Source organism: Theropithecus gelada, chromosome 15, assembly GCF_003255815.1.
Source record: "Theropithecus gelada isolate Dixy chromosome 15, Tgel_1.0, whole genome shotgun sequence".
NCBI classification, from domain to species: domain Eukaryota; kingdom Metazoa; phylum Chordata; class Mammalia; order Primates; family Cercopithecidae; genus Theropithecus; species Theropithecus gelada.
In genome coordinates, this window is record NC_037683.1 from 1577255 (window position 1) to 1600706 (window position 23452).

At 63.0% G+C, this 23452-nt stretch overlaps 1 protein-coding gene across 1 annotated transcript; it reads right to left on the minus strand.

Annotated features, from left to right (window-relative positions):
• Positions 1–287: 287 nt before the first annotated feature.
• EGFL7 (EGF like domain multiple 7) lies at positions 288–9691 on the minus strand. The gene is made up of 10 exons (XM_025359817.1): positions 9509–9691; positions 7875–7964; positions 4305–4426; positions 3994–4110; positions 2925–3040; positions 2633–2728; positions 2312–2473; positions 1635–1699; positions 885–1047; positions 288–711 (listed from the first exon to the last, which is right to left on the minus strand). The coding sequence occupies exons 3-10, from the start codon at positions 4382–4384 to the stop codon at positions 689–691; spliced, it is 822 nt and encodes a 273-aa protein (XP_025215602.1). The 5' UTR covers positions 4385–4426; positions 7875–7964; positions 9509–9691; the 3' UTR covers positions 288–688.
• Positions 9692–23452: the final 13761 nt, after the last annotated feature.

Here is a 23452-nt window from a genome sequence, read left to right on the forward strand (position 1 = left end):
GTGTTGCCTAATTGGGGCAGGTGTGCCAGGATCCTCAGGCTACTGGGAAGGAGGCCAGAGATTTGCTTTTTGGCCTCTGGTTGGGGCCAACACATCCCCAAGACAAAGCTCTCTGTGGCCTCAAAGAAACCACCTGCCCAGCCCCTCTCCCTTGGAGTGCCCTCCCCACCCACTGCCAGCTCCACCTGGCCCCGTGCCAGCTGGCACCCGGCAGCGGGTCTGGGTGGGGTGGCCAGGAGCTGAGAGCCCTCCCCCCAGGCCCCGAGTCCATCCACTGACACAGCAGCTCACATTTCATTTTTATTCTGCTGGGGGTCAGGCAGCAGCCCCCACTGAAGCCCCACCCAGCCTCCGGGCTGCCTGGCCTGTGCCACGGGTCCCAGTCTCCAGCAGAGAGTCCGTGAGCTCGTACCTTCCCTCGGCTGAGGGCCCACCTGGCCTTGGGATGCCGTTGGGCTGACTAGGGATGGATTGACACAGAAGACCCCAGCCCACCCCATGCCAGAGCCCTGGGAGCCTCCTGAGGAAGGGGAGGAGGAAGAGGAAGAGGGCCCTGCCTGGCCTTCCACTGAGTCACCCTGAGGCTCAGTCACCCCAAAGTGGTGTCTGGACCCCCAGCATGTCGCCCAGGGGCATGGGGGCTGCAGGGCAGAGTGAAGGGCTCAGTCTGGCCTGGGGTGCCGGGCAGTCACGAGTCTTTCTTGCAGGAGCCTAGGGTTGGATGAGGCTAAGGTCAGAGGTCACTGCTCCCCATAGCCTCCCCGCCCAGCCAGATCTGACCCCTTGGCCTTTGGTCACCCCCGACCCCCAAGCCTGGGTAGCCCCTCTAGGCCAACGGGGCGCAGACCCGGGAGGGGGGCTCTGGAGGGTGGGGGGGCACTCACAGGACCCCAGCTGCTCCTCCAGGAAGGAGATCTGCTCACTCAGGGAGTCGATACGGCCCAGCTGCTGGAAGGAGTGCACCAGGAGGCTGCCGGGGTCCGGGAGCCCGTGCTCCAGTGCCTGCGAGGCCAGGCTGTGCAGTGGGGCCAGCACCAGCTGCAGCTTCTGCGGGTGCAGAAGGGTGGTGACTCCGGGCCGGCCCCGCCCTCTCTGCTCCACCAGGGTCTAGGGAGGACCCCGGCGAAGCCTCCAGCCCCAACCCCTGCGGCAGGGCTCCAGGTGTCCACTAGAGGGGGCTGCCGTGCCAGAAGAGCCTGCGGCAGACTGGGTGCCTGGGGCATCAGGCTGGCCGGGTGGTCCCAGCCTTGGGGTCCCCGGCAGAACTAGGGGGACGGCTGGACCACTGGCCAGTGGGAAGACTGGCAAGAGCTCTTTGTCCTGGTGGGGACAAAGGTGGTAGAGGGTGGGGAAGTCTTGTCTGGGTCCAGGCTGTGTGTATGGTCTAGGGGGCTGCCACACTTGGTTCCTCCAGCCCTGGGGGTCCTGGTCAGTGTCTGGCTGCCTCTGCCCGGTATGGATCCAGGCCAGGGCCCCCTCAGCAGTCAGCAGCAAGGAAGCTGCCTCCCCAGGGCCAGGACCTCTTCAGACCACCCCCAGCCATCCGTGGGTCGCGACCATGTCCCAGGAGACTATGGAGCCTATATCCTGGCCTGGGCTGCTGTCGCGAGGACCTGCCCCACCCCAGGCCTCACCTCCTCCAGCAGGTCCACCCTGGACTGCAGCCTCTGCACTTCCTCCTTCATCGCACTGTCCACTCCTGGGGGCAGAGCCAGGTGCTGGGTCAGGGTCGGCCGGCTCCCCACCCACACCCCCAGGCTCCCTCCTGTCCCCAGGGAGAGGCAGAGCCCGAAGACTCAGATCCAGGCCTCTGCCAGCCCTCACGCCTGCCTGGCGTTGGCCAGAGATCTCAGGGCTGTGCCACCTAAGTACACCGGGGCGCATGGCTCTGCGCAGCTGCTCAGGGTCCTGGCCACGCTGAGAGAGGTCAGAGCTGTGGTGTCAGCGGCGCTTTCGATGCGGTGCTGTGGACAGCGCATTATTACTCACGGTACGAGTTTGAAGTGTCACAGCGCGTACCAAAAGTAATAATGTCCCATCACCAGCGGGGGCGTGGCGTCTTCCAGAATGCTGCACTGCACGCAGACAGGCACTTCCGCTTTCTTGGCTGACCATGAGGCTCCAGGCAACCTGCCCCCAGTTCTCAGGAACCCACCTGTCCTCCCGCCCCATCTTCCCTCCCTGGAGAGGGAGCCCCCACCACCTTCCACCCAGGTTCCAGTGCCCCTCACCATGCCTAACACAGAGCCACATGGCAATGTCCACTGCCTGCCCACCTCCCCAGGCCAGGCCCAGCCAGGGCTGAGTTTACCTGTCAGGTTGGGGGCCACCCTGGGGGGCCCTCCCTTGGGCACGCAGTGTGTACCATCTGCAGACAGCCTGTGCCCCTCCCAACACTGGCACCAGTAACTGCCGGCAGTGTTGACGCAGCGCTGGGGACAGCCGGCCCCCCCAGCACTGCATTCGTCCACATCTGCAGGAAATGGGGTGTCAGGCGGCCATGCCTGTGCGAGGGGTCCTGCCGACATAGCTCCCTTCACAATCACTCACTCATGGGCCAGCAGTAACCCCAGGACATGCAAGGAGGTGCCCAGGCCCCTTCCAGGGTCCCCCAGGGTGGAGCCAGCCTCACCTGACTGGCAGGTGTCACCCTGCCATCCCGCAGGGCAGCGGCAGCGGCCAGGCTGGATGCAGCTCCCTCCGTTCCGGCACGGCGGCTGGCATATTGCTGTGGGTAGGGGAGGCTGGTCACCAGCTCAGTTGGGTCCCCAGTGCCCTGTGGGGGCAGCTGCTAGGGAGTGGGTGCTCTGTGGCAAGGTGGTGCTTTGCTCCGGGTTCAAGAAAAGCAGCAGGAGCATTGCTGGAAGACTGGGGAATAGTTGCCCTTCTGACTAACACCAGGCACCGAGGGGCGTAGCCCTCACCTGCTCCACAGGCCCCGGGAAGCCCGCTGGTCCTCTTCCAGCCGGGGCAGCATGCGTACCGAGGCCTGGCGGGGGCCAGCCCAGGGCTGCGGCGGTAGGCGGTCCTATAGATGGTTCTGTGGGGTGGGCGGGACAGCTCAGAGGGGCATCCTACTCCCCCTTAGCCACCCACTGGGCAGCTAGAGTCCCCTCTCAGAGTGGACAGAGTCACCCCAGCGTGTCCCCAGGGGTCTTCTCCCCAAGGGATGGCACTGAGGGGTCATTGCACAGCCGTTTCCCTGCCTGGGCCTTCCGGTGCTGGCCGGGACTCAAGCCACAGCAGGAAGGCCCAGCCACATTCTGCATGGAGCAGAGGCAGTGGCCAGGCCTGTGTGTGCCCCCACCTATCTGGCCTCCTCCTGTGGGGGCATCTAGGCCCAGAGGAGAGGGCCTGCCTGGCCTGCAGCGGGTCATGGCAGAGTGTGGGCCCTGGGCATCGGAGCACTTCTTAAACCTCCAGGAGACTGAATTCCCAGGCCCCTCCCCCAGCAGGAGGTGGATCTCCCACACCGAGGAAGGAGGACTCTGCCCGAGGCTGAGACTGGGGGGTGTGAGCCCCTTGTGTGGGCACACAGGACCTCTCAGGGTCTGATCTGTGCCTGTTGGGGGCCGTCACGTGGAGGGGCTGCTCAGTGGAGTGGGGAGTCGGGCACCATTCCGTGGAGATGGGACCTTGCAGCCAGGGATACAGGGCAGGGAGGGGTTAATCCCCCAGAAGTGGAGGGGTGCAGACAGGACGGGCGACCCCTCTCAACATGGGGATGCCCTTAGAGGTGCTGCCCTTTGAGACGTGTCGGGACGAGAGCAAGGATTAGGACGTTGGAGGTGACCATGGAACCCCTTGGCTCCAACCGCCCTGGGTCACCCATCTCAGTCGGCCCTCTCGTGGCTCTGGCCTCAGTTTCCCATCTTAGGCCCCAGGATTCACACCCCCCCCCTCGACAGGCTGATGTGTGGCAGATGGGGGCAACTTGGGGGATTGGCCTTGGGAGGCTGGGGCTGGGTGGGCTCGGTTGGGTGGGGCACTCACCGGTAGGTGCTGCAGGCCCGGTGCCCGTCACAGGTGGTGAGGAAGGGCTGGTACACGCGCTGCACGAAGGACTCAGAGACAGGGTCCCCGTGAGCCCCGACGGCACACACCCTACGGCTGTGGGGGTGGACAAGGGGTCAGCCCAGGAGTCCCAGAGCAGGACCCAAGAATGATGGGGACATGCGGCTGGGGCAGGACCTTCTGCAGGGGTCCCCAGGGAGTCCCCCACAGGTGCTGAGGGCTGCCTCCAGGACGGGCTGAGGGCTCCTGGTCACCCCACCCCAGCACTCACAGGTCAGGGTTTGGCTCACCCTGGGCGGTAGGCGTGCTCCGTGCCGCCCGCTGCCAACACCAGAAGCCACACCAGTAGCATCTCCTGAGAGCCCCACATGGCCTGTGCCTCCGGGCAGGGTGGCCTTCTCCTCTGGGTGGCCTGGGGCACAAAGCATGACCCTTAAGTCTCCCCGAAGATGCTCTGCCCCCAGGCCACGGGTGCAGTTTGCACTTGCTCCATGAGGCCTGCCCAGCTCATCTCCGCTGGAGCCTCCACCAGTGGGAGAGCCCCACGGTGGTGCCCACTCTCTCCTCCCCTGGCCTCCTCTTCCAGCCATCGAGACCCTCGCCGGCCACAAACAGCTGGGGCCACAGCCTGGGGACCACAGGGGGGCGACGCTGTCCAGAGCTCTTGGTACAGGAATCGAGTGGATCCTGCTGGACGTCTCGGACGCCCGAGGCTCCAGGAAGGATGGCTCCAGGAACGGGGGGCCCAGTTCCTCCTGTCCTGCCTGGTTCCAGGGCCCTCCTCACAGTAGGGCAGGGGTGAGTTTGCACCCCAGTCTGTGCAAACGGGGTGTTCGCGGGCAGAGCTGAGATCCAGCCCCACTAGGGACATGCTGGCCTCAGCTGTTCTGGACTTTGGTTTCTCATCTGAGTGTGGAACCGGCCCCGGAGGATGGGCCGGCAGCTGCAAGCCAGCAGGAACCGTTCGGGGGTGCACACATTCTAAGACCACCACAGGGGCAGCCTTCATTTTACAGGGGGTCCCTCCCAGGCTGGCATATGTGTGCAATCAGCCTCCAGGGATCCTGGGACAGTGGCTGTGACAGGTGCACACCTGGGGGTGGGCAGCAGCCCCCTACAGTGTCACCAGAGCCAGAATCCAACCCCCTCCTGGCTGTGCCGCAGGAGCCAGGGGCCCCGTGAGGCTCCCTGAGAGCATGAGAGAGCCCAGAATTAACGGTCTGTGACAATGCCGGGGGTGGGGATTCTGTCCTATACACAGCCAGGGGTCTGGAGAGCTGGCGAGCCCCTGCAATGCTCCGGGGTCCCACCCAGGGCCTCTGAAGGGTGCTTCCCAAAGGCTGCGTGGGTTCCTTCCGAGGCACTCCAGGGCTCCCAGAAGGGAAAGGCCAGGCTTCAGGGGCAGAGGCTGGGGTAAGGCTATCCCTTCTCTGGGATTCAGTTTCCTCAGATACGAGAATAGGATTTCTGAGGCCCCTCCTTGGCTCTGACGGCCAGTCCTATAAACAGTCACGCTGTCCTCAGCCGCTGCTGGCCAGCCCCACTGGGTGTCTTCCTACCCACATCTGCTTCCCACGGGCACTGCCACAGCATCACCCAGTCCCAGCGGGAGGGTGGCTGGGGGTCCTTCGTGGACCTCCTGTTCTCCGTGCGCTGGAGAGAAGAGGGCAGGGCAGAGGCTGCCAACTAGGCAGAGGCTGTCCTGGGCAGCTGAGGGGCAGGGACTTAGCTGGGGGGCAGTGGGTACATCACAGCAGTTTTCGGGCAGGAGTTTGTCCAGGGGTCAGAGCTGGCTGGAGATTAACTCTGGGGATGGGCCCTGGGTGAAGGACACTGTTAGCGGCTGGGCCTTGTGCGACCCCAAAGCAAGACTCGAAGTGGGGGGACAGGTGACACTGGGGAGGAGGGAAGGAAGAGGTAGGGCAGCGGCCGGGTGGCTTGGGGTGGGCAGGGAGATGCCAGGGCAGGCCTGGGGAGAGGCGAATCTCCCAGACCTCATTGTCCCCCACACATATTCGCACAGCACCCCCCACAATTCCTGAGAGTCGTCTGGAAAGGAAGCGGTGCTGAGAAGTGGAGACTCAATTTTTGAAAGTCATGCTTTTCCCGAGGCCAGAGGAAGCCCGTGGCGCTCTGCAAGCTGGTGCTGCAAGCCCCATTTCCCTTGGGGGGCCACAGCCTCGACCCAGGGGTGCCGGGCGGGGAGGGGGCGGCGGCTCCAGGTGGACCAGCAGTCCGGTCCCCGTGCCCCCAGCGCCCACGGGCTCCCTCCCCACCTGCCCGGCAGCAGCCCCGCAGCCCCCACCCACGGAAGGCCGGGTCCGCAGAGGGAGGGGCCTGGCCGCGCCGCAGGCACTGGCGGACCCCTCGCGGCGTGAGCGGGGCTGGAGACCTTGAGGCCCACGAGGGAGGGCGCAGAGGCGGAGCGAGACGGACCTGCCCGCCGCCCCCTCCCAGCCGCGCGGCCGGCTCCGGGGTTGGGGGGGCGGAGCAGGCAGCAGGGGCTGGGCCCCGAGGCGCTGGGTCGGGCCGGGTAGGAAGAGGGGCCGCGGCGCCCCCCGCCCTCTCCGCCGCGCCGCCCGCCAGCCGCCGGCAGGGGGAGCCGGTTCCCGGGGCCGCTGGGCCCATTCTCCCGGCCCGGCCCGACCCAGCCGCGGACGCCCCGGCCCGCTCCCCGCTCTGGGCCCCGCGGTCGCGCTGCCTCGTCCCGGAGCCGCCCCCGGCTCCGCGCGGGGTCAGGTCCCCCGTCCCCGGGGGCTCCGCGGGTCCCGCCCTCGCCCCAGCCCGGGCGACGAGCAGACCCCGACCCCGGCGCGCCCCGCTAGCTCCGCACTCACCGCCGGATCCGGGGCGCGCACGCGCCGCCGACACTGCCGCCCGAGCCCGCGCCGTGGGGGCCCCGAGCCCCGCCCCGCCCCGCCCCCGGCCCCGCCCCACCTGGCGGCCCCGCCGGAGCCCCGCCCCGCCCCCATTGCGCAGACGGGGAAACTGAGGCCCCGCGGCGGGCGGGCAGTGACTCCGCTGGAACCCGGGGCTGACGCAAAAGCGCCTCTGAGCCGCGGCCCCCCAGCCCCCCTCCGGGAATCCTAGGGCCCGAGTCCCCGCGGCAGGGCGCTCGCTGAGCGGGATGCACGACCACCGAGCCCGGCTGCCAGGAGCCGGGAGAGGCCGCCCAGGGCGCCCATACTGACGGGGCTGCGGGCCCTTTGCTAGCTCTCAAGCCCCCAGGCTGAAAATCACCCCGGGACGCCTATCTCGGCTGCTGGGGGGCCGCGCGGTAGGCACCCGGTGCTGGTTAGCACTGAGCTCGGTCTTGCAGCCTCACAGGCAGTGGGCATCATGACCGTCCCCACCCCAGGCCCAGAGACCCGGGACTCCTCCAAGACCACATGGCAGAGCCCAGGCCTCCCTCCTAGCCTTAGCGTGTTAGGCTGGGGGCCCCTGTGCCGGCCCCCACCTGTCCCTCCCTCAGGCATCAGGCACCCTCACCGGGCTCACTGGGTCACTGCTGTGTTCAGGACAGTCAGGGCCATCGCGGAACACTCTCCTCCCAGAGAATACACAGGCCCCCAGGGAGTCTTCTCACACCGGAGGCCCCTGGGCTGGTCACCTCTCCTCTCCAGGCCTCCATTTCCAAATTTGTAAGATGGGGCTAAACAGTCCTGGGATCTAGTGATGGTGAGGTCATGGCCACAACACAATTGTTGCAGCTGTTACTGCGAGCGCCGCACGTGGGGCTCGGGCCAGCCCAATTCAGCAGCCCCTCAGACCCCTGCAGGAGCCAGCGCCCTGTCTCGTAGCCAGCGTGGGCACCTGTGTGAGACGTGTTCCCTGGGAGCAAGGGGTTTTCCCGGACTCACCTGGCAGAGGAGAATCCGTCATCCCCCCGACGGGGCGGGAGCTGCTCCTCCGGGTGGTGGGGGCCACCTGTGCCTCCCCGGTCCTGGGGGCTGCGGTTGGAGAGGAGGTGTGGGTTAGTGCCTATGCACAGTCCTGGTCACCCTGATGTCTGGGGGCTGGGATGGCCCGGGTCCAGCCTTTGGTGCTGCTGTGGGACCTCCACCTGCACTAGGCCTACAGGCCTCCATCCTGTACCTACCCCAACCCCATCCTGTCCCAAGCTGATCGTCCTCTCAGATCCACAGCTCCTGGCCTCAGTAAAATGGGGCTGTTGCCTCCAGCCCTGGACTCCCCGGCGTGGGGATGAAAGGCTGCTGTGAGCAGAGCTGGAGGTCCGTCCACATAACCCAGGGTGCTGGGCGAGAGGCCTGCAGATGGGTTGCGGAGGGCCACCAGCTTGGTCCTACCTTGGTGCATGAGAGTTGGAGGAAGGGAGGGGCCCAGGTCCCTGGAGAGGAGCCCCCAAAATAAGGCCGCTCCACCCTGCAATCCAGTGGCCACTGCTCTGGACCAGGGGCCCTGGAAACCGAGGGATGGCCAGAGGAGCTGCTGTCGGGGATCGTTCCTCATCTGACTGGGGAGTCCTAGGCCTCCTGGCACCCTGAGCCCACGCGGGGCTCTTACCCAGCCCCCGGCAGTGAAGTGTTCAGAGTGGAGCCTAGGGGGCCTCTGGGGGGAAGAGCCACCCTGCCCTGTCCTCTGCCCCTGGCCTCATCTCTGGAGCTGCGGTCACTTAACCCTTTGACCTGCCTCCCCACGTCTCCTGCCTGAGTCTGGAAGAGGCAATGGAGCAGAAAGGGCAGCTCCGGGGCGGCCCCGAGCCAGGCCTCGCTACCCCCGTCCTGGCTAGGCCCCACCATTTGGAAAGTGGGGGTTCTCAGGCTTCTTGGTGTGGACGTATGAGACAAAAAGTGGGGCCTTCTGGGACCCACTATGACTCCGGGGGTTTTGGGATGGGGCTTCAGCCACTCTGCATGGGGCTGGGGAGAGGGAGAACAAGGGCTTCTCCAAGGTCCACGGGGGGCCCACAGAGTCACCTATTTGCCCACGACGCCCTACCAAGTCATCCGTAAGCCTGAGCCCCACGTCCCACACCCTGGGTTCACACTGCTCATCCTGGCTACAGATTTGGCTTTGGGGTTCCTCTCCCTTGGGGCCAATTCCCCTCCCCAGACCTCACTGCTAGGGAGAAGCTGAGGAGACCCCAGCCCTTGGGACACCCCAGGATGTAGCACTAAGTCCCTCACAGCGGGCCCAGCTGAGCTGAACTTTGCTGCCAACCCCAGGGGCTGCTCTGCGGAGGGAGAGAAAGGCCAGAGGGTGGAGTTCAGGGGAAGGGCAGCTGGGGGTGAAGTGTTGGAGTCAGCAGACTGGATTGGGATCTACACTGAGCTACCCACTAGCAGGCATTTGGCTCAGGGGCCTCAGTGGCCTCCTGTGTGCAGAAGGGGAGGAGACCGGGACCCCCTCCCCTGTGACCTCGCCGGGAAGCAGATTGCGGAGCAGCCAGCAGGCGCCGTGGTCAGCGGGAGTGAGGGGCACGGGGGGCCTGCCCTGTCCGCTCCCTGCCCCTCCAAGGCCACCCCTGCCGTACCTGATGCTGCTGGAGCCCAGGCGTAGCCATGGTGGCCCGCTGCTGTGTCCTGGGACCGGGGATGGACCCTGGCCCTTGCTGGGGCCTTAGGCCCACTGACCGCCTGGAGGCACCTCCCGAGGCCCACCTGCCTGGCCTGTCCACAGGAGCCTCCCTTGCAGCCGTGCTGGGCTGGCTTGGTGCAAGGAGGCTCCCCCCGGGCGAGGAAGGGCGGCTTTTTATGCTCCGTCCCGGGTAATCGGGATTGGGATGGGCCCTTCCCAGCCGGACTTCCTGTGTGTGTTCTCTGCTGATAACGGGGACGTGTCGTCGGACAAACAGGAGCCTAAGGGGGGTGGGGGCCACCGTGTGAGGGGGCCTGGACAAACTGCCCGGGGGTGGGGAAGCTGTCCCATGGGCCATCAGAGTCTAGCCCCAAAACAGCCAGAAACCAGGGCTGGACCCTGCTGGGGAGACTCTGGGGAGAGCGTGGGATGGAGGACACAAGCCTAGGGCCCTCCCGGGACCGTGGGTCCACAGGTCACGCTTGCATGTGGCTGGACAGAAGGGAGCTGCTGCATCTTTGGGCCACAGGGTGCTGGGCTCTCCCCCAGGACACCCCCAGATGTGTGTGACACAGCGTGGGAGCCTGGAGGGGCCCCAGGCTAAGGCAGGGACCAGCCGCACTGGAGCCTTGACCAGTGAGGGGTGGCGAGTGGCAAGGCCTGGCCGGAAGGGACTGAGGTGGCAAGACAGGCTGAGTGGTCTGAGAACAGCCTGTTCTGTGGGTGCCTGAGGCCCAAGGTCCGCCATGGTGAGGGGGTGACGGGAGGCGGCAGGCATGGAGTCCAAGCTGTCTCCCCCAAGAGAGCTGCCAGTGAGACTGTGAGCCCCTGCCCTGGAGATGGGCAAGCAGGCCCAATGCCCTCAGCCCCACTTCACAGGGGTGCTCTGGGCTGGCAGCAGACTGCGGCCGGGGGTGCAGGGAGGGATGCGGGACACTGTGGGTGATCACAGGGGGTGCTCTGTCACATTCCTGGGGTCCCAGCCCTCAGGTCTGACCCTCAGTTTCCCTGTTCAGGTGGCAATGGGAGCCTCAGGCCAAGCGAGCCACTGTGGCAATGGTGGGTTGGGTGGGAGGGGCACGGTGCTGAAGGGAGCTGGGTGGCTTCGGAGGGCAAGCCTGAAAATCCAGGACAGCAGGGTCTCTCCCAGCCCCGTTGTCTGTGGGGTGTGAGCCCTGCTTTGGGGTCAGCCCCTGTCGGCCTGATGCCTGGGACACCCCCATTTCCCTGGCCCTGGGCGGTCAGTGTGTCCCCACCTCTCCAGGCCCACTCAGCTGGACAACTTGGGCCAAGGGAGGCTGGGGCAGCTGGGGAAGTTCCCCACTGGACTTTGGAGGGCAGCTGGGAAACCTCACCCACACGTGATGCACCTCCCCCTCAAGCAGGGACCAGCTCCCCTCTACCCATGGCCAGAGGAAGGGTCTACTCTGGGCACCAGGCTGTGGTCAGGGCTCAGGGCCTCAGCGAGGCAGGCCCTCACTCTTCTCCAGGCCTCAGTTTCTGCACCTGCTCCGTGGTCATTGAGATGGTTGAAGGGGGCGCTCCTGGCACCCAGGCACTGCTGGTCTGAGCAGGAGGGGCCTCTCTCCAGAGATGGCCCCTGCCCCGAGGTTGGAGCAGATAGGCAGAACCCCATTTCCCCACTTCCTCCACACTAGGCCACCCTGGGATCTGGCCCTTACCCTACTGGCCGCACCCTCAGCAGCCCTGTGCCTCCCTCAGCCCCCTGACTCTCCCCGGTGGCTCGTCCTGCCCTGGCCAGCCTGTCCCTCCAGCTATCAGGAGGGGATTGCAGTGAAGAACAAGTTGGCAGCAGGCTGGCCCCAGCCCCCCAGGCTGTCACCAGGAGCCCAGTGCCAGGAGACTCTGCCCTCGCCCCCTGGCCGGTAAGCACAGCAGTCAAGTCACCGGGAAGGCCCCCAGCGGGCCAAGCCTTATCGAGACTCGTGCACTCGACTACTCAGCTACTCCTGCATATAGGGCCCGATAGGCTTGTGCCCCCATCCCAGGAGGTGCCCTCTTGCCCTCTGTCTGCCCTGCGGCCATCCCCCTCCTCCCCCACCTGCACGCCCCTGGATTTGTGCTGGCCTGCGGGTAGAAGGACCTACAAGCGTGGGGTGGGCTAGATTCAACCCTTTCTGTGTACAGAGGGAGAAACTGAGGCCCAGAGGGACAAGTGACCGGCCCAGGTGAGCCTGGAGGCTGGGCAGGGCCAGGATGCTTGGCACAGGAGGCCGCCTCACCCTTCCTTCCTCTTCTTGGGGAGCCCCATGTCCCCCACCCCAGCTTGTCCTATGTCCCAACCTGGAGCAGCCCCTGTCATCAGACCTGTCTGGCCAGGGAACAGCTCGGGGCAGGAGTAGCTGAGTAGCCAAGTGCACGAGTCTCGCTAAGGCTTGGTCTGCTGGGGGCCTTCCCGGTGAATTCACTGCTGTGCTTACCGGCCAGGGGGCGAGGGCAGAGTCTGGGTCCCCCCCAGGCTGTCCTCCTGGCACTGGGCTCCTGGTGACAGCCTGGGGGGCTGGGCCCAGCCTGCTGCCAACTTGTTCTTCACTGCAACCCCCCCTGACAAGCTCTGCCCTGCCCCCAGCCCCTCCCCAGGTCAAGACTAGACCCTCCCCGAGGGAAGGAGGCCTGGGTTCAGGACCAGAGTGCCAGCTCTGCCCTATCCCGTCTCCTGGAGCCACCATAGGAGGGGCACTCCACTCTCTCAGGCTCCCGGAGCCTCAGGGGCAGGTACAGGAGGCGGACTGGGGTACTGCCCTAATGCCAGGGGCCCAGCTGGGACAGGAGGGGCGAGGAGTTGGCAGGGGACAGAAGTGGGTTCTGTCTATACCCTCTTGGACTCCAGAGGGTACTGGGGGTGCAGGGGGTTGGGGCTGCCCCTGGGTTCTGGTATGGGTGGAGCACACTTTGTGTCCAAGGCCCAGGGGCTCAGCAGGGGGCAGGTGGGCCCCTCCCTCACCCTCCTGTCCTTGGAGTGCCCCCTTCCCTGTCCTTGCCGCTCTCTCTGCTGGCATGTGTTTGGGATCATGGCACACAGACCTGCAGCAGGGAATCATTTTGAAAGTCGGCAGTGCCTCCTGCCCAGGCTGCAGCCCCACAAAAGCCAGGCCGTCTGGACTCCTCCTCTCACATCGGGGGCCCAGCACAGAGGGCGAGACCTGGTGGGAGGGGGCGGCCACCCCAAGGCCTGCAGCTGTCCTCATCTGGGCACTGGAAGGTCTGGAGCCTGGGGCCTCACCCTGCCTGGGGTGGCATCAGAGGTGGAGGCCTGGCAGGGGCAGGAAGCTGGAGCTCTGGTCCGAGCTTTGTGCCCCACACAGGCCTCAGTTTCCCCATTGGCTCTCCTGTCAGTAGGGCCAGGTTGTCCCAGTGGCCTTCCAGCCACCTGGGAATGTTCTGAGGTTAGTTATAAGGGGAAGGGCTGCCTTACCTTCCCAGAGCGTGCTGGCTGGGCAGAGAGGCGTGGAGGGGCCTGGCAGAGCCCCCCGGGCCCTCCTGGGCCTCCTGAACCCCTCACCAGGGTGCTTTTGGCCTCTGCAGCCCCAGGAGAGGGTGGACTAAGCCCCTCGCGGAGGCCAGCCTGGGCATCTTAGGTGGCGCGAGACAGAGGGGCACCAGGCACGGCTGTGGGAGCCGGGCTGCAGGAGGTGCAGGAGGAGGGAATGAAGCAGAGTGCCGGAGGGATGGGGCTTCCTGTTTACCCTGAGCGCCCCCCGGCCTTGGACAGGCTGACTCTGTCAGCCACGGATGTGGTGGGACCTTCCCATCAGAGGACGTCCCGGACCCGACGGGGGCTGGAGGGAGCTGCCAGGCAGGGGTGCCTGCGGGCAGAGGAGCCGTCTGCTCCTGAGTGAGGTTGTGGGCAGGCAGAAGTGAGCGTCCCCAGTCTTTCCTCTCCCCTCTCCCTGCCTGCTCCAGCCCCTGACACCCTTTGAGTTGAGGGGCTTCCATTTCCAGAGGAGGCAGCTGGCTCACGGGTGGAAGCCGCTTGCTCGAGGGTGGAAAACGGAGGCCCAGGACTGGAGCCCGGGGGCCTGAGCCCTGAGCCTCGGGGGTCTCCCAGGGGACCCCTCACCCTTTCCCTCACTGCTCCTGTCTCCCTTCCTGCGGCCGCCCACTTCTCCAGCTGACAGCGTGGAGGTGTCCATGGCCTTGTGGGCTGGCTTCTTGACAGGTCCCCACCGGCTTTGCATCTGAGTATCCCATTCTCCCGACATTGCCCCTACCCTGGTCCAGTCCACCCCACCTCTTGCCTGGATGAGAGTCGCCCCTCCTCGGCCTTGCTGGGTGCCACTGCCCTTCACAGCCAGTGCTCAGGGAGCTTTGCAGAGGGAGACATCGGGTCGTGTGACCTCCTCCCAAGGCACCACCACACTCAGCACAAAGTCCAATCCTGCCCATGCTCCGTGCCCCTGCCAGGGTACCCGCTCCACAGGGCAGGGGCCCAGACCTGGGAGAGGTGACTCGGAGCAGGTGCGCAGAAAGTGTGGAGTCCCCCACTGTGCTGGGTGTGTCACCCAGTGGTGGCCTGGCAAACTCGAGCTGCACCGATACATGGGCTTAGAAATGGGAAAGTGAACCTGAGAGGGGCCGGCAGCCCGGGCAGGAGACACAGCCCCTTGGCCACGCCCCAGGGGACCGGCGTGCCCCACTGCTGGCAGCAGGTGCTGGAGGCATCCCTAGGAGAACAGACCCCCCTGTTCTTCACACACACTGCTGGTGCCTCGGAACTGTTACCAGCCGGGGGGCTTAGCTTTGAACATCCTCATGTTTGTTGGCAGATTTGCCGACAAACGCAATCCCCTTATGCTGTCCCTGGGGGGTCTCCAGTCCCAGGAGGGGCAGGAAGCCAGGGAATGCCCAGCAGTTCTCAGGTCCCCTGCCAGCAGCGCGGGAGCATTCGGCCACCCCACACCCTTGCTAGCACTTGCTGTTGTCTTTTTCATTTTAGCCATTCTGATGATTTTGCAGTGGTATTGCTGTATTGTTATTTTTGTTCATATAGGAAGGTGAAGAAAATCTTATTTTTTAAACAGCAGAATCTGTCCCTAGGGAGAGACTTGCTTCACAGGGGAGACATCTGACTGGGGTGACAGCACAGTGTGGGCCTCGGGGGGCTGTGTGAGCTGCAGGCTTGGTGGATGTCCCTGGTGGCACCTGGGGAGTCTGGAGGGGAGGAGAGAGAAGAAGCCGCCACTGGGGAGTGAGCTTGGGAGAGGGATCCCCAGGTGGACACTGGGTGCTACCTGGCAGCTCACAAGGTGGGCACTGGTGGTTGAGGCTGACTCTTGAGGAAGTCCCATTGAGCAGGGCGAGCCTCAGATGGAGCCCCTCAGTGGGCAGGGCGCCCCTCCCCTGGGGATACCTGTGCCTTTGGGGCCTGTGGGCTTCTGGGAAGGGTGTGGGGGTCCCTCCCTGGAGGCTTCATACCTGTCTCTCTTGCGCGGTTGTCATAGAGCTCCAGTAGGGTCAGGGACCACAGGTGCCTTAAAGGCTTCTCTGCCTCAGTTTCCCCACGTGTCAGACCAGGGCATGGAGAGTCTTGGGAGCCCTGAGGAGGGTCCTGGGGTCTCCACTTCCCAGTAACGGGGTGGGCAGTTTGTGCCTGGGCCCTTCCCTGGGGGGAGGAAGTGGGGGGTCCGTAGCTTCCAGCAGATTATTGAAGGAGGGTCATGTGACCCCCTTGAGTGAGTTCGGAGTCCCCACCCCATGCGGCTGCCAGGGCCTCACGTGACCCATCGGGGTCCTCAGCATCGTGAAGGGGGCTGGTCCCAGTGTCCAGCGTCTGGGATCTGGCTCCTGCAGGCCCTGGAGGTTACTTCCCACCCCTGCTGAGTTTCCCATGGGGCTGAGGAAGGGGGACTTGCCGGCCCCCTGAGGCTGCCCTCACGCCTGGCACTGGTACACGGCACAGAAGCCCCACTCAGTGGGCTGTGATTTTCCAGGCCCGACAGATGGGGCAGCCGTTAACATCAAGGGAAAAAATGCTTCATCTCCCGCGACGGAAGGAGAAGTTCCCGAGAGCTCGGGGCCTGTGGGGCAGCCGGTGGAGGGGCGGCAGTTCCGCCCTGTCCTCTCCCCGCCTGCCCGCGTGGGGAGAGCTGGCGACCAGGCGCTCCAAGCCTTTAGGGGAGAAAACAGTGGGAGAGACGGACAGGCCTATGAGCAGGGTGCTGGGTTTGGGTGTCTTCTCTTGGGGCCGTTGCCCTGGCCCTGCAAGGTGGAGGCAATGATCTGACTCCATCTATAGACGAGGAAACTGAGGCCCCATGGGAGTGGCTGCTCAAGCTCCCAAGGCCTTCCCCGGCAGGGCTGGACAGGAACCCAGAGCCACAGGGACCCCAGTCTCCGCAAGGCACAGTGGCTGGGGGCCCCTCCCCTGGAGAAGCCCGTGCCTCTGGGGTCTGTGGGCTTCTGGGAAGGGTGTGGGGGGCCCTCCCTGGAGGCTTCATGCCTGTCTCTCTTGCGGGGTTGTCATGGAGCTCCGGTGGGGCCAGGGACCACAGGTGCCCTGAAGGCTTCTCTGCCTCAGTTTCCCCACATGTCAGATCAGGGCGTGGAGGGTCTTGGGAGTCCTGGGGAGGGTCCCGGGGTCTCCCTGTTCCCAGTCACAATGCAGACAGTTTGTGCCTGGGCCCTTCCCTGGTGGGGAGGGAGGAGGGGTCCGTAGCTTCCAGCAGATTCTCAAAGGAGGGTCCACAGAGCCCCACGCAGGTGGCCCTGGGCTTCCTCCAGCCCCCAAGTCCACGCTCCTCAGCACCGAGGCTGCCGTCATATTATTATTATTATTTAATACCCTTAAAAAATGTAAAGAGAGAAAGGGAAAAAAAGGCATCTGCCTGGTCAGGAATCTCTGTTTCCTCTCGGTCAGGAAACAGGAAGTGAGTGTTTGGGGAGATTGGGAACCAGCCCTCGAGAACAATAGAGCCCCCCAGAGGGGAAGGGGAACTGCGTCAAGGGGTGGGGGCCGCCGGAAGCCTGACCTCTGCCCTGCCAAGCGCAGAGGGGGCCTGAGGCATAAATTTAGTCTCCTTTTCCTGATGAAAGGCTCAGATGCCCTGCTGCTGGGGCTGTGGGGGAGGGCAAGGCTGGCCTGGGTCCCTGGGGCCTTAGGGACCATCTGACTGTGCCTTCCTTTCACCTATGGGTAAACTGAGGCCCAGAGAGGGGAAGAGCCCTGTCTGGGGGACTGAGGGTGCCGAGCTCCCTTGGCTGTCTTGTTGGGACTGCAGGCTCTGCTCGGCTTGTTGCCTGCTGGACCTGGGCACTCCTTCACGTCCCTGAATAAACATAGTAGGTTTTGGTGGAGGCGGGAGGGCCGTGCGGGCCCTGGCAGCCCAGCCCTGGCCATTCCTGCCAGCCGTGTGACCCCAGGCAACGCCTCACCTCTCGAGACTGGTTTCCCAAGTCACCCCTGTAGGGCTGACCCTGGCCTGGAGCAGCCTGAGAGGCAAGGCTGCCACTAGCCCGTGCTCCCTTCACCCTGCCAGGTGTGTGGTGCTGGGGGGTCATTTCCTGCAGGTACACCGGGAGGGGCCAGGCCGAGGCTCAGAGAGAACTGAAGGCTGGCTGGGGACTTCTTTCTTTCTTTTTTTCTTTTTTTTGTTTTGAGACAGAGTTTTGCTCTTGTTGCCCAGGCTGGAGTGCAGCGGCGTGATCTCAGCTCATTGCCACCTCTGCCTCCCAGGTTCAAGCGATTCTTCAGCCCCAGCCTCCCAAGTAGCTGGGATTACAGGCATGTGCCACCACACCAGGCTAATTTTTTTTTTTTGAGATGGAGTCTCGCTCTGCCGCCCAGGCTGGAGTGCAGTGGCCGGATCTCAGCTCACTGCAAGCTCCGCCCCCCGGGTTCCCGCCATTCTCCTGTCTCAGCCTCCCGAGTAGCTGGGACTACAGGCGCCGCCACCACGCCCGGCTAATTTTTTGTATTTTTAGTAGAGACGGGGTTTCACCGTGTTAGCCAGGATGGTCTCGATCTCCTGACCTCGTGATCCGCCCATCTCGGCCTCCCAGAGTGCTGGGATTACAGGCTTGAGCCACCGCGCCCGGCCACACCAGGCTAATTTTTTGTATTTTTAGTAGAGATGGGGTTTCTCCATGTTGGCCAGGCTGGTCTCAAACTCCTGACCTCAAGAGATCTGCCTGCCTCGGCCTCCCAGAGTGTCGAGATTACAGACGTGTGCCACCACGCCTGGCTAATTTTTTGTATTTTTAGTAGAGACGGGGTTTCTCCATGTTGTCCAGGCTGGTCTCGAACTCCTGACCTCAAGCGATCCGCCCACCTTGGCCTCCCAGAGTGTCGGGATTATAGGGGTGAGCCACCGCGCCCGGCCAGGGTGCTTCTTTTCAATTTCACAGCTTCACTGAGCTGTAACTGAGACAGTAATCCACCCATTTAAAGTGCACAGCTCAGTGGGTTTCAAGGAACTGCAGGGCTGTGTGACCATTGCCACAGTGGATTTTAGAACATTTTCCTACCTCCTAAAGATCCCGTCCCCTAGCTGTCACCCTCTGTCCCTGTCCTCGGCCCTGGCCATCACTAACCTATCGCCTGTCTCTGGATTCGCCTGGTCGGGACATTTCACGTAGACGGGTCACGCCACGTGTGGGCTTTTGTGTCCAGCTTCTTGCACTGAGCATGTGTCTGAGGCCCAGCCGTGTTGTGATGTGTGTTGGGACTTTGAGCCTCTTTGCGGCTGAACATTTCATGGTGTGGACAGGCGTCCTGTCTCCCCACTCATCTGTCCACGGACACTGGGGATGTGTCTGCCTCTTGGCTGCTGGGAATGGTGCTGCTGTGAACATGCGTGTACATGTGTCTGTGAGGACATGCGACCTTCCTCCCGGGTGGACACCTGGTCCCGGGGCTTCTGGGTCTTGTGGTCCCCAGGTGCTTCATGCTTCATCGCTGGAGGAGCTGTGGACTGTTTTCCGCAGCAGCTGCCCCGTTTACCTTCTCTGCTCACACGCCTGCTCCAACCCCAGCGAGGCTGGAGGAGCTGGTGGGGAGGGGCAGAGACATCCGGGGTCCTGCCAGGACCCCACGCGCAGGAGGATGGAGTGGTGAACTCGAGGGACCCTCTGTGTCCTGGGCCAGAGCGGCTTCCGCACCCCTAGGCTCTCCTGGACCCTTGCACAGCCTGTGGGCAGGTCCCTGGCCCTCTACAGGTAGGGGCACTTTGTGGGGGCTGCCTGAGGCTCCCCAGCGGTGAGAGGCAGAGTGAGGATTGGAGCCCAGGCTGTCTGACCCCAGAGCCAGGCCGGTGCCCTCCCCAGATAAGAGGCCGCAAGTGGAGAGAGAGGCAGTGAAGTGCCCAGCGGCCCGGTGGGAGTGCCAGCACTGAGGAGCCAGTGTCCCCGGCTGGGCCAGCAGATGGGGGCAGGGGCCCAGGCTAGAGTCCATCCTCTCCCAGCTCCTGAGACAGCTGTCCCAGTTCCTCTCTGAGGGGCCATCAGGGCCAGGACCTGGGGTGCAGGCTTGGCAGGGGTCTAGAGCTGTGCTGGCCTCTGCCGCTCTGTCCAAGGGGCCACAGAAGGCTAGAGGCACCTCTCTGCAGACTCCAGCCAGGGGTCGGACCGCAGAGGGGCCTTGTCTCCTCCTCCTGGGGCTGCTGGCCCTGTGGATGGGGCAGGGGCAGGCAGCTGCCCGCCCACTGGGACATCCTCATTTGGCCTCCATGACTGGGAAGTACCTGCAGCCCCAGCCAGGCCTCCTCCTTCTGCCCCAGCCCCCAACTGAACCCAGACCCCAACTGGACCAGGCCCAGGAAGACCAGGCCCCGCCCACCAGCCCTGGTCAGCATGGCGGACATCCACACTCCGGCCTGGGCTGAGTGTCCAGGTTCTCCTTGGGTACAGGAAATGGGTCCCAGCTTCTTGGGTGGTCTCAGACAAGCCTCCATCTTCTCCGGGCCTCTGTCCTCCTTGTTAAATCTTAATCTGTGCCCAGACTCTATCCAGGACATCCGCATTCCACTTGGTGTGGTGGGTCCTTCAGGGCATCTGCAACACACTGGGAAGTGGGTCCACTTGCTCCAGGAGGGAGCTGCAGCTCAGACGGGCCACATGCTGCCCACCCCCACCGTGGCCCATGGCAGAGCAGGAGGGCAACTGGTTCATTCTGAGGGAGCCTGGCTCCTGCCCTCCCCACCTCCTGTCCCTGGTGCTGGAATTTGAGCACCAGGTGGCACAAACTTGACCACAGTGGCACCACAGTCCACACCCCCAGCCAGCTCCCCCCACCACTCCTGCAGCAGGGTTTTTTTTTTATTTTTTTTGAGACGGAGTCTCGCTCTGTCGCCCAGGCTGGAGTGCAGTGGCCGGATCTCAGCTCACTGCAAGCTCCGCCTCCCGGGTTCACGCCATTCTCTTGCCTCAGCCTCCCGAGTAGCTGGGACTACAGGCGCCCGCCACCACGCCCAGCTAATTTTTTGTATTTTTAGTAGAGATGGGGTTTCACCGTGTTAGCCAGGATGGTCTTGATCTCGTGATCCACCCACCTCGGCCTCCCAAAGCGCTGGGATTACAGGCGTGAGCCACTGTGCCGGGCCAGCAGCAGGGATTTTTAAAGGAACAACATGCCACAGGAAGAGCGAACCCTCCTGGGCCCTTCCCTGGCCTGGCCCCGGCTTCCCTGGCATGAGGGGTGCCTGGGTGTCCTCCTTGCAGGGCTGCAGGGACCCAGGACGTGGGGGAGGGGGGCTGATTCCAGCCAACCCACAGCAGGCCCCCACCCCGGGAGCCAGAGGGGATGTGTTCTCCGGCCTCTTCCACGGCCCTCCCGGGGGCGGTGGGCTGGGTTTCGGCGGAGGGTGTAGGGGGGTGTGCAGGTGCTGGGAGGTGGGGGGTGGCTGGGGCAGGACAACAAGGTCACTCTAGCCTGAGGATAATTTCTATTTTATTTTACAATTCCAAAATGAAGAGTGATTTTCTTGCTTGTTGTTTGACCTGGGCTGTGACATGCTTCCTCTCGAAGAGCCAGTGGATTTGATGAGAAGCAGCAGCAAGACCACAGCCCGGCGCCCGGCATCTGTGGGGCCTCGCGAAGGTTCTGTTCCGACGGTTGGCGCTGATCAACGCTCTCCACAAACCCCACGAGGGACGGAGGCATCCGCGTCACCTGCCGGCATACGGGGAAGGGCTGAGAGGCTGCAGGGCTGAGTCACCGCCGGGCACCCACCCCCTGCCGGCCCCCGGGAAAGACAGGGACAGACGCGGTGCTTTCGCTCAGCCTTGGGGAGGTGGAATCACACATTTTTAGAGCCTTTATTTTAAGGAAAAGAGAGCTGCATAAAAATAAATAAAAAAAATAAAAAGACTTTATTTTTTAGGGAAGTTGTAGGCTTACAGCCAAATTGAGAGAAGGTACAGAGGTCCCATGCCACAGCCCCCGCCCCCAGGTGTGCCGCCCCCCGTCACCGGAGCGGTCCGTCTGTGACGTGGGTGAACCTGTGGTCACATGTCACAGTCACCCGGGGCCCACGGTGTAACTGGGGTCACTCAGTGTAGCACATTCAGGGTCTGGGCAAGTGTATGAGGGCACGTGGCCGCCAGGACAGTATCGGGCACAGATGTCCCTGCCCTAAAGTCCTCTGAGAGGCACCCTCTTTGCGTGGACAGTTTAATGCATTTGGGCAAATGAGCACCCCCCATGTAATCTGCACTGCAAAGGATGGATAGAACATTTCCCAAACCTCCAAAGCCCCTGGCAGCCCCAATGTGCCCTCTGCTGCTCCTGGGAGATTTGTGTTGTGGGAGCCAAGTGGCCGGTGCCCTGTGCCCAACACGATGGCTTTTTTTTTTTTAGACAGGGTCTCACTCTGTTGCCCAGGCTGGAGTGCAGCGGCACAATCTCGGCTTACCGCAACCTCCACATTCCTGGTTCAAGTGATTCTCCTGCCTCAGCCTCCTGAGTAGCTGGGATTACAGGTGCACACCACCATGCCTGGCTAATTTTCATATTTTTAGTAGAGACGGGGGTTTCACCATGTTGGCCAGGACGGTCTCGATCTCCTGACCTCAGGTGATCAGGTTGCCTTGGCCTCCCAAAGTGCTGGGATTATAGGCGTGAACCACCACGTGTGGCCGAGATGGGTTAGGGATGGTCTGTGCTAGTGTGTCTGTGACTTGGTCCTGCTGCATAGGAGTCCACAGTCTGGGTGGGCCACAGTTCGTTCATTCACTCATTCATTCATCCATTCATTCATTCATTCATTTAGAGACGGAGTCTCATTCTGTCGCCCAGGCTGGAGTGCAGTGGCACGATCTGGGCTCACTGCAAGCTCCGCCTCCCGGGTTCACGCCATTCTCCAGCCTCAGCCTCCTAAGTAGCTGGGAGTACAGGTGCCGCCACCACGCCTGGCTAATTTTTTGTATTTTTAGTAGACACGGGGTTTCACCATGTTGGCCACGATGGTCTCGATCTCCTGACCTCGTGATCTGCCCACCTTGTCCTCCCAAAGTGCTGGGATTACAGGCGTGAGCCACTGCGCCCGGCCTATTTGTTTATATTTTGAGACAGGGTCTCACTCCATCAGCCAGGCTGGAGTGCAGCAGCACGATCTCAGCTCACTGCAACCTCCACTTCTGTGGTTGTGGTTCAAGCAATTCTCGTGCCTCGGCCTCTCGAGTAGCTGGGATTACAGGCACACGCCACCACGCCCGACTTTAGGGCCACAGTTTATATGAACACGTTTTAATTTCAGAGAGAAGAGCTTGGAAAAAAAAATTAAAAATAATAACAAACAAAGAAAGGGTCCCCCCACTTCTCACAAGACTCAGCATAGGATTACCACACTTTCCAAAACTCCACCGCTGGGTACATTCCCCGAAAGCAGGGATTCAAACAGACGTGCAGTGTACACACAGCGGCGTGCTCACAGGAGCCAAGAAGTGGATACGCCCGGATGCTCATCCACGGATGAGTGCATCGACAAGCCGAGGCCCACCGGCATGGTGAAACGCTGCTCAGCCGTAAAGAGGAATGAAGCTCTGGCCAGGGGCGGTGGCTCACATCTGTAATCCCAGCACTCTGGGAGGCCGAGAGGGTGGATTGTTTGAGCTCAGGAGTTCAAAACTAGCCTGTGCGGCCGGGCGCGGTGGCTCAAGCCTGTAATCCCAGCACTTTGGGAGGCCGAGGCGGGTGGATCACAAGGTCAGGAGATCGAGACTATCCTGGCTAACATGGTGAAACCCCGTCTCTACTAAAAATACAAAAAACTAGCCGGGCGCGGTAGCGGGCGCCTGTAGTCCCAGCTACTCGGGAGGCTGAGGCGGGAGAATGGCGTGAACCCGGGGGGGCGGAGCTTGCAGTGAGCCGAGATCGCGCCACTGCACTCCAGCCTGGGAGACACAGTGAGACTCCGTCTCCAAAAAAAAAAAAAAAAAAAAAAACAAAAAACTAGCCTGTGCAACTTGGCAAAACCCTGTCTCAATTAAATATTAAAAAAGGGACAAAAAGTATTAAAAAAAGAAAAAAAAAAGAATGAGACCCGGGGTGGTGGCTCACGTCTGTAAAGTCTCCCAGCATTTTGGGAGGCTGAGGTGGATGGATCACCTGAGGTCAGGAGTTTGAGACCAGCCTGGCCAACATGATGAAACCCCATCTCCACTAAAAATACAAAAATTAGCCGGGTGTGGTGGTGCGTGCTTTTAGTCCCAGCTACTCAGCAGGCTGAGGCAGGAGAATCGCTTGAACTTGGGAGGCGGAGGTTGCAGTGAGCTGAGATTACACCACCGTACTTCAGCCTGAGTGACAGAGCAAGACTCTACCTCAAAACAAACAAACAAACAAACAAAAATTAACACTAGGCCAGGGGCAGTGGCTCACACCTGTAATCCCAGCACTTTGGGAGGCTGAGGTGGGTGGATCACTTGAGGTCAGGAGGTCGAGACC

Coding starts and splice junctions, on each gene's coding strand:
- EGFL7 (XM_025359817.1), bottom strand. CDS start 4,384: ATGTGGGGCTCTCAGGAGATGCTACTGGTGTGGCTTCTGGTGTTGGCA. Junction 2,729..2,924: donor TCCCGGGGCCTGTGGAGCAG/GTGAGGGCTACG, acceptor CCCTACCCACAG/CAATATGCCAGCCGCCGTGC. Junction 712..884: donor GGAGGAGCAGCTGGGGTCCT/GTGAGTGCCCCC, acceptor ATCCAACCCTAG/GCTCCTGCAAGAAAGACTCG.